This window comes from Rhagoletis pomonella, unplaced genomic scaffold (assembly GCF_013731165.1).
Source record: "Rhagoletis pomonella isolate Grant_MI unplaced genomic scaffold, Rhpom_1.0 Rhpom_scaffold_00002, whole genome shotgun sequence".
NCBI classification, from domain to species: Eukaryota; Metazoa; Arthropoda; class Insecta; order Diptera; family Tephritidae; genus Rhagoletis; species Rhagoletis pomonella.
Genome location: NW_023458556.1, coordinates 1811456 through 1822301, shown reverse-complemented (window position 1 = coordinate 1822301; position 10846 = coordinate 1811456). Strand labels below are relative to the sequence as shown.

Genomic DNA, 10846 nt, shown 5'->3' with positions numbered 1-10846 from the left:
CTACGATGTCCTGACATGGCTGTATCGGTGGCTGAGCCGCCGCGTACGTTTCGCTGAAATTATACCGCAGCCACAGTCACGAATGGAGGAGTAGACTTTTATTGGATATGTATGTGTATACATACATACACTGCCGGAACAAAGTATTGGCACAGCAAATTTTTCACAATATATGCAACAATTTTCATTCTAATATTTGTCCGTTAATTTCTTATAAAAATACAATTCATTCTACAACAAAAAACATAAAAATTTAATCCCTAAACTATGTGCAAAACTCGCGAAAATTCAGCAAATTTTGATGAAAATTTTCAACTTTTTAATCAGATTTTTTAGAATTTTTTTGGGTATGCAGATTTGTAGCCCAATCAATTTTGTTATAGCAAAGTGTAAGTTTTAAGTAGCTAGGAATTATCGTTGATTTTTGGCAATTTTTTTCACGCAATCTCTTCCATGAAAACACCTTTAACAAAAAAATTCTCAAAAATTAACGCGATTTTTGACTAATTCCGAACTTGTATTTTTTTACTAGAATTCAATGGGCTGCAAAACTAAAAAATCTGATTAAAAAGTTGAAAATTTTTGATGAAAATTTGCTGAATTTTCGCGAGTTTATTTTTATGTTTTTTGTTGTTGAAAGAACCATATTTTTATACAAAATTGGCGGAAAAATACTAGAATACAAATTGTTGCATTTGTTGTGAAAAATCTGCTGTGCCAATACTTTGTTCCGGCAGTGTAGGTATGATAAGAACACATACATACATAAATATGGCCGTCGACGAATATTTCCAATAATGACAAACTTCAAAAATCGATTCGTGTTTGCGGTTAAGAAGTTTAAAGCCAAAAAAGAAGAAAACTGAGTTCCTTCAGCGGCTTGAAACTTTGCCAAGAAAAGGATTATTTTAGCAGCGAAGCGCGATTTTGTTCTAAGTATGACTATGTACTTAAGCAGGGATCACACGATTTGTATATTTTTACAGACTTGTACATTTAGGCAGTCACATTGCTGTCTAGAAATAATGAGTTCAGCTCAACAACAACTTTCCAACCAACACCACTCTGCAACTATGAAAATGTACCAATCTATACAAATTGGGGGAAAATTTGTTTTGCTTAGGCTTTTTTGGTTTATTTTCAAGTTCGAATAAAATGGTTTATTTGCAGACCTCTGCCAGGAGCAGTTGCTTGGTTTTTGAATTTCTGGAATGAACAAATTTCAAAAACTTTGCCACTTAAAGCAACCAAATGGACCTCAAATGCTTTTGTGAATGACATTGTGGTACGGTCCATCGATAGCGATTATGTACCTTTTGTTATTTCATTTGACCACAAAACATTCACACCTTAATTGGAATTCACGCACACGCACGCTCATACAAATTAGATAAAACATTCGCGTATCCACAGCCACACCTTCGAATGAAAATGCAAAATTAATAGAACGGAAATGTTTTCTACTTCCTTGCCCATTTATAAGCTCTCATTAGTGTGAGTGGGTATGTATCTGTGTCTGTGCAAATGTGTCTGGGTATACCACCGTGCGGGGCCGCTGCTAGCGGTGCGTTTTATTTTGCTAAATTTGGTTTAATTGGCGTTAATTAACGGCCGACATTGTGCGCCCAACACCTGGCTTGAAACGCTGGGTTTTACTCGTTGTTGCCTTTCAATTTAAACAGCGGAAATGGCAAACCGCAACGACAACCATCGCCGATAGTTAACTTTTTAGTTTTGCTCGCCAGTGCTAACCAAATGAAACGAACTCGCCCGCCACAAAAAAAAAACTCCACACGCACACTCAAAATCGCGTACACACACATACATACATACATACAAATAGCATCAGAATTAAATGGCGTTAGTAGACACTCGTACTTACGCAGCGTACAATGCCGTCCATTCCAGCCTTGCGAGCACACGCAGGTTCCGTTTTTACACTGTCCATGCTCCGAACATCTGGCGTCGCAGGGCAGCTGATCGCAGAGATTACCAGTCCAGCCGGGATTACAGCGGCATTTGCTCGACTCACAAACACCGTTCGGCCCACAGTCCAAACTGCATACGGCTGCAAAGAACGAAAATAAACGAATACAAACGATTAACTGGGAATACAGGATATTCAGAAATCGGGTTTCAAAATTAGGAAGCCAAAAAGTTCGGATAGTATCGTTGAAAGTAAATGCCTATCTATTAATATCTACATACTTATGTATGTACATACATTAGACCGCATCACCAAAAAAAGTTGCAGTTTTTCCGCCGGAATTACAAAAAATTTTTTAAAGACTTCCAACAAAATATTTCGGAAAAATTTAAGGTAAGAAAAAACAAAGCCCAAACACAACTTCAACTTCTGTAATTAAATACAACAACTTTTAACTTTTTTGTCTCGGGTGGGACAATACCAATACTGCATTATAGTAACTCATAATATATACAAAGCACTCACACAATTTAATATATAATAGAATTTTATTAGCCACAGATGAGCTCTACTATATATTTTTCTTACCAAGCACTTGAATTATGAATCGAAAATTATTTGACAGTAGTTTCCACACAACCAAATTTAAACCTACTCAAAAAATTTACTTATAACTTGATTTTAAAAAATAATACAATGTACAAGAAAATTTTGTTATTTTTTTTTGGTTGATTCAAGATTTGTACACATGTCTTATCCACACATTTGTTAGTTTTATAAAGAAAAAATTTTGTGCTCTGAGGTTCAGTTTCCCATGGAACCTCCCACCTATTTTTTATTTCATCATTATATTCGAAAATCTCGAAAAATTCCGATATTTTTAACTCACAGAAAATTATATATTTTTTTTTAATTTTTTGCAGTTAATAAACTATTTATCGGGGAAAATCAATTAAGTAAACAAAATGTGCGCAATTAAACAGGTTTTCCCTTAGAGTGTGATCTACCTAAATAAATATTTTTTGGCATTAAAAATTTCATTATATTCTTTTTTTAACCCTCATTGTCCTTGACAATGTGAAACTCAATGGCCTTTTTTATAAAAAAAAAATTTTTGGAACTGATTTATTGATAATTGTTTAGTATATGTCATTTGTTTTTCTTCACATTTAACACATATTACACGTGTATTTTTATTATTGTGTAAAATATGGTAGGCATTCAGAAACTCGTCAGCTCTCTAAACAATTAATTAGCTGCTCACTCCACCGACTACCCAGATGACTTCACATTTCGTAGAGTTTTATTGGTGTCTGTGACGTGTTTATGCAGATACATTTGCTAGTATACATACACATGCATGTATGTATGTATGCGCATGTAAATGATAAATGATCTCGAGATCGAAATTCGACTGGGGGATGTTGATAGGATGCCCCTGAATGCTGAATAAAGTGAAATTGTTTGAATCCGCCGATGATGGCACCATGGCGTATGAGTGTTGCAAAGTATCGCTGGCAGCTCGTGCACGCATCACCTTTGTCTGCATGTGTCGACAGCCCACTGTACATATATCTAACAAATCCACCTCTGGTGCCTCTTTTTTAGACTGGGCGAATCTCCATTTACGTTGTTTTAGTTTTATTTGACTCAACAACACCTTGAATGCAAAAACATATCCTGCTCTAACATAATTCGTTTCTTTTTTCACGCGGTGATCAATAGCAATTTTGCACAGCTAAATCGTTGGGCGACGCATTATGCAAATACGTATGTATATCCACATACACACATAAGTAATCTGCTTATCCACAATGTTCAATGGCGGACGGGGAATGTAAAAGACCAAAAGCTCGCTACCCTACCCTAAATGAGTTGGCATTACCAAGTGTCGTGCCACATACACATACACATACGCACTTCAGGGTTACTCAACCGCTTATGTCGTTTATAAGTACCGCTACATATGAGCTGTTATGAGCACCTTACATACATACGTACATACATAGATCCCATGTGCCCGATTTTTACTCTTTTTTTGTGGGTGTGAAGATGTGCGATGCAAATATGCTACTTATTAAGCTTTATCCTGTCGGGTGGCATTTTTCATTTACTTTCATTTATCCGCCTGGCAACTATTCACTACTTTGTGTGAGTGGAAAATAATATCCACTCATGCAAGCGCCTTTCGTTACAGAGTTGCTCGTGTGACCATCTTTGTACATGCTTATGGCTGCGTGTATGTGTGTGTGTGTTTTCATATGAGAGTCGTTATAAATGCTTGCTCTTTCTCGTTTCGAAAGTACGTTAACCCGCTTCAATGTAAATCCGTTATGTTACGTATACGCCATGCCATCCAATCACTTGCATGCTCATCGCTTTTCATTTCCATGTTGCATTCCCTGTCCCGCAGGGCTTCAGCACAGTCGCGCTGAATTCATTCTACTTCCTACACTCAAGTTGCTTGTCTTCTTGCCTCCTGCGCATTTACTTTGTGAATCAATGATTGAGCTACTCCGCCACGTGAATTTGCCCCACAGGCGAATAGACAGGCATGCGAACGGACTGACGGACATAAGGACATATGAGGAGAACGTCAAGTGGCCGCACAATTTGCCAGAGTTCTGTGCCGAGTTTGTGACTGCAGCTGACAAAGAAGCTATTTGGGCAGACAGAATGGCTGACAGCCAAACATTTCGGTGGATGAGTAAGCGTAGCACGGAAAGTCGACCCTTACCTGATTGAGAATATAGTTAGCTTACATATGTTGCAACAAAATCGAAAATATAGCATACAACATGCGCCAGTGATGCTGTTGCATCATCGGTTCGGGCTTTGGGGAGCTGCTTGTTTTCTGGAGTGGTAAAAACGGGCGGTTTATGTTAGGCAAGTGGCAAAGAATACAGTGCATAAATCCTGTTGAAAGCAGACGGTGACAAAATGATGCTTACCACAATTTCTCTTTCTGCTTTTTGTTGGCTTTCTCATTGGCTCGGATAGAGGAAACCTGATATGCTGGCTGCCAAGAATGTTGCCGGGACAGAATATTCTTGCTAAAGCTCCGACTTTTCATAGTGTGGTACTACAGAAAGAAAAGGCTCTATATCTCGGAAAATACATTTGCAATCGTAGATCCTGATTATATTGAACCTTATTCTGTCATTCATCGACAGATCGTAAATCTTTTTAATTGCCACACAGCGATGGCTGAATGGGAATTGTCGGGGAAAATGGTCCGTAAGACATTGGGTGTATCGGATTTGCTTACACATTAGGCCTGCGCAGCATTTGTAGGGCTCATATTTCTTTCTCCAGAAAGCCAGCAGGTTCGCGGGCAATTGGAGAAGTTTGCGTCACTACGCGTGATTATAAACGCGCATACAAATAAGTCAGTTGCAAGGAAAATTGTGGGAAATTAGGTGCAAATTCCGTGACTGCAAAGTTAACACAGTCCCGCCTTGGTCACTACACCTGCAGTTTTTACACAGATTGATCCGAAATTAATAACGCATCGGGTGCTGCGTTATGCATTCCAGAGCTCGAGCTACCACAACCGTATAAAGATTCAGGCTACTGAAGAATTTTTCAGGGCGAAACCTATGCTCCAACAGAAGTGATTGAATCTGTGCCTGAACCAGTTCTTCCTAAATCTTAAGATTTCACGAGAACATCTTGCTAATTATGTTCGGATTTTGGTAGAATTCCGATTTGTTTCCTTACTGGAGGTTATTGTAAACTAAAGAACTACAAATTGGTTAAAGCTCGCAAGGAAATGTATACCGATTTATATCAATAGTATGGACCAGCAAGTGGTTTATATTAGATCCTACCTAACCTGATTAAGACCCAGTATAAATATATAATGCAGAAAATAAAAGATATCCCCCGTATCTTCTACATATTATTAATTTACCAGCAGCTGCACAAACAATTTACAAATGCACAAACACATTTCCTGTCCCGAAATGTGCTTCTGTGAGATTTTACTCCACGATTCTTGAAATCACCTTCGAGCTGACCACTTCAATGTGTCACTACATCATTGCGCTGCTCTGTAAAATTAATAAATAGCACATATGCACCCCCCACCAATGTGTAAATATTTATATGTATGTATGTATGTATGTACATATAAATTTATTTTATATAGATTCTTATAACTTGGCACTAAAGCAACAACGAGCGATTGATTGAAACGAGAAATGAGGTCAAGGATGCGCCTGCCACATATGTATGTATACAATTTCTTGCAGCATCTTCCACACAATGCTGCCTCCTCCTTGCGCATCTACCACCGACCACCTACTGAAACTTTTAAATTAAACGGAATGACAGCTGAAGCACAGCGGGTGCTGCAAATACATATGGATTGCGTGTATGTAAGTGTGCATGTTTGTGGCAGTTTATGTGAGAGGGCACTTCTCGCTCATTGTTGCCTCACGAACTTATTGAAAATCGAATCGGACTAAACCAAAACATATCGAAAAAGCAGAGATGTTCCAACACAAAAGTTGGCCTTGCAGGCGGTCCTTGTGCGTAAATTCAGTTCGAAAGTGTTTCGCCATTGAACGCTGCAAACATGGCTTACATAAAAATAAAAAAAATTTGTTTTACCCACAGCCAACGAAGACATGGCAGCCATTGAATTTTTAATGAAATTTTCAAGTGCAAACTCATCTTTCCTCCGGATTCTGCTCAGAGCCAATCATTTCGGAGGTTTATCGGGCAAAATGTGACGTAGGGTGATTGCGTTTGAACTGCTGCTGAATAAACTAATAAAACCTTTCACATTTTATGTTCGTCTATTTTGATCAATTTCTTTTTTATGTATGTATGTATGTATTTATGTGAGTGGCCCCAGGTAATATGATAAACTAGTACAACATGAAGCAACATGAATACCTGCTCACTCAGGCAAACATGTGTACAGACATGGAAGTACAGACAAAATTGCGTATACATATACTTCCGTAAAGATATGCCAGGCCATAGAACATGAACGTACATACATACATATCTATGTACATACATATATTTCAGAGAAAGTAAGATGAAAATAATGCTACAACGGGACGATACAAAGGTCAATGCAAGTCAAAAGATTAACATAAATGAAAAAAAACTGCAGTTATGTATGTGTGCGATTAAATGACATACGTACACAGCTACATAGTTAAAGGTCAGTACAAAAGAAGCCACAATAAATTCGCAGTGACCGAATGTTCTCTGAACTTCGGCTTTGTTGAACAAAGTATTGAAAAAATAAACAAGAAACTGCATATGAGTAGTCAGTCCTTTGCAAAGTGCGCTATGTACAATATTTTCGATTTATAGTTTTTGGTGTATAACGTACCAGTATTTAAAGTGATTTCATGTCCACTAACAACACAGTGCAAAATCTTTTTATATTCTGAAAAAAAAAATAGCATCAAATGTTAACTCTTCTTCCCAAAGTCGCTATCATTCTTATTTATAAACTTTCAAAAGAATCCATCTTCTGATGAACTTAGAAAACTGCTTTAGGTCGTATAGACTGTTAATGTTATCTTATGTCATGTTATGTTATGCTATTTATAAGAGCCTCTTATTTATCCAAATTTTCAGCTAATAAAAACAAAGATTCAATTTAAATGTTACTTTTTGTCGTAGTCGTTTTTCAAGTTTATGGTTTTCTAATATAAAATCACATAACGCTGTTTGCAAGTGGACTACTCATATCTGAGCTCCTTTCATTGCAACTTGCCTCTTATGGTTTTACCCAAATATTTCGCACTATCAATTTGAACCTTAACCAGGATCAGTAAGATGTAATTATTGTGAATAAAATTCCACGAAGCCTTACGTTACGTATGTATATGCCATACAGTGATCACTAGTGTCCAGCAGACACACTGAATAAATCTATGGCATTTTTTAAACGAAGAAACATTGATTGAAAAATTAATTAGTATAACGCACTTCAATACTTAGATTTTTATATGGGAATAGTATTTATTTCTATATATAAATAGCATGTACATATTATACAATTTGTTTTAACCGTTTTCAGGCAACAATTTTGAGACAAAGTTTAGAAATTCTGGATATTTTTGAAGCAGAGAGGTGACAATAATTTCTTCTTTTAGATGATCATTTATACAGTCGTATCACATCTGGAATGGGTGCTAAGTGGTAAATTATCACCTTTATTATTACCTTTGTGCATCCGTTTTCCGCTGGTTCCAACTAGGATAGTGGGATGCCAACAGTATCTACAAAATTTGGAAAAGAAATGCAATCGGCCTTACATAAATACCTATCTGTGGACATTGAACAAAAATTATTAAAGGCCATATTAATATGGCGATAACACAGACATACGCGCGTTGAAAATTCATGCGAATTACAGAAATCTTGGAAAATTTTCTTATCTCGAGAAGTTTTTTTTTTGTCAAATTTCCACAGGTATGTAAATCGTCGATACATTTGCAAAACCGCCTATCGACCAGTAGCAAAACCGCCTAAATCACCGTTGTGGCAAAAATAAGATTTGATAAACCTGAATTCCAGGCATCGAGATTTATGCAGAAAAATCGTAAAATGGCTATTAAAACAACAATTATCAGGGTTTAATACTAAAACTGATGGGTATGTACTTAAACATTTTTAACCGACTTCAAACAAATTTTTTAAATTTTTAATTTTCTTTATTTTTTTTTATGTATGTTACTGCATAACTTTTGACCACGTCAACCGATTTTCATAATTATTTTTCTATCGGAAAGGTAGCGTCTCCGAGGTGGTCCCATACTAATTTGGTTTAGATGGAATCTCCACACCACCAGCGAACCACAGCCAAGTTCACGCTTTCAAAGTAGAACACCCGCAAGCATATGAAATTGAACAAAGCCAGAGCGAAGCGTGATTGATTTATTTTAACGCCAGTTGCGCTGGGCAATGGTGGCAGTACATACCAAAGTAGGCCGTATGTACATAAATACATACATATGTGTGCATGTAGATAAGTATGTTTACTTGGGTCAAATCTTCCCCTGCAATTTTTAACCAACTTGCCGTTAAGCTAGTGACTTAAAATTTTAAGCTTAAATAGCTCATAACTCGATGACAATGCAATATGAAAGATGAAGTCATCCGCTGAGTGGCACAGGTGTCGAGATATTTAGAGAACCCGTTTTTGTGGTCCGCTATGGTTCATATTTATAAAGCTTTTTTAAAAAGAATTTTTTACTATTGTCTTATTTCGTTTCCTTTCAAGATAGATAGATTTAGAAAAAAAACTATTTATCTTTAACTTTCCTTTATTTTAATTATATTTAAGACGAAATGGAATCAGCTGTTTCCGCTATTGATCTATGATTTTAAAGTAAGCGAAATATTAAACTTCGTCGTTGGACGGTGTTGTGTTTTAGCTAAAACTTAAAAGTGTATAACTTCTAAGCGCTCGAGACTCCGTCTGGGAAAAAGTTAAAAAAAAAAACAGGAAGCTTTCACCGAATGTGAAAAACCAAAGCCATTTCAAAAATTATTTTGTATTAAGATTTTTAAGCTGTTAGTACGAAGCGTTAGCTTAATTTGTTACATTTGCAATGATACCTTTTTATGTGATTGGAAAAAGAAACAGCGAACTTATTAGTAATTTTTCCGACTGAAATTTAGCACTTTATAAATTTTTGGCACTGCCCTCATTTTTAAGAAACTATTTTAAAAAGTGTTAAGTCCATTTCCTAGAAGTTTATGGATTTAATTACGCCATAGGTTGCTGAAAATATGTAACTATATACCATTTTTATTTTGATTACATGCACATTATTTCCGTTTATTAGCAAATCGCGGCGTTCTATTAAATTCCCTAAAACAATGTCTGCTCACAATCTGTGCATTAGTAGTATGGCTTATTTCCTCTGTACATAAACCAAACGTGACTGCAGCTAAGCAATGTAAGTTGCCAGAATTGGAGGAGGAACTACAGCAACTATAAAAACTAAATTAGACTCGAGCACATACATATGTATGTATGTACAAAGGCGAAGGGACGGACGCCATGGAGGTGTAAGTATTTAGATTTGAAATTTATTTTGCAACAGCAACGTTAATTGGCATATAATGGACTGGTCGATTCTTTGATTAAATTCCAATCGAATGTGTAAACAAGAATGCAGCCTATGCAGTTGCTGGTGTACAGTTAGCAACAATAACAAATAGCTTATTAACAACCGAAACATGAGCAGCAGCAGAGGCAGAGGCAAGGCACTTCATTGCCAATAGCAACAAAATATTATCAGAAGTTTGACCAAGGAGCAAAAGCATTAAGAAAATTTTGCTTAACCTACAAGTGTGTGTGTGTGTGTGCGAATATATTCCCAGCAATAATCGTTGGACCATGTGGTCCATTTGCGCCACATGAGAGTACTTAGAAAATACTCCTACGTAAATGCAGCAGCGGATCGACTCATGTCTCTACACCAGCTTACAGTTATCCGATCATTGCTCAGTTTTAACGATCGTAACTCCGAGATGATGTTTATTGAGCTGTGCTGCTAAAAGGTAGGTACTCCATGGTGTAGTCCCTTGGAGTAGTGTTGTTCTACTCTGACGTAATACAAAGCTGGAATATATGGTCCTGCCCAAGGACATCGCAATGTTAAATGGACCGCATTTTTTTATACCATATACATTTCGGTTGATTTTGGAGTACTCATTGAACCTTAGGGAGTACTCTTTACATGCGCGCATGGAGTAGTCGCAATTTTTACAGGGTGCATACATACATAATCATGTATGTATGCAAGAGTGTGTGTGTGTGTGGGTAATTGTGTTCGGGTCATTGCTTTGCATGAATTGTTGTTATGTAGCGTAAATTGAAATTGAATTTCGTAAATTGAATTTTTCTTTATTAAATATTTATGTGCATGCATTACC

The 10846-nt window shown here is 36.7% G+C and overlaps 1 protein-coding gene across 1 annotated transcript in view; it reads right to left on the bottom strand.

The window, feature by feature from the left end:
* Positions 1 to 10846, bottom strand: part of LOC118732419 (teneurin-a-like) — a gene marked incomplete in the record, with an annotated part of 439680 nt that overhangs the window by 7636 nt on the left and 421198 nt on the right. Inside the window, 1 exon segment of the mRNA XM_036461555.1 lies at positions 1883 to 2068. Within this exon segment, the coding sequence (XP_036317448.1) occupies positions 1883 to 2068 (186 nt within the window).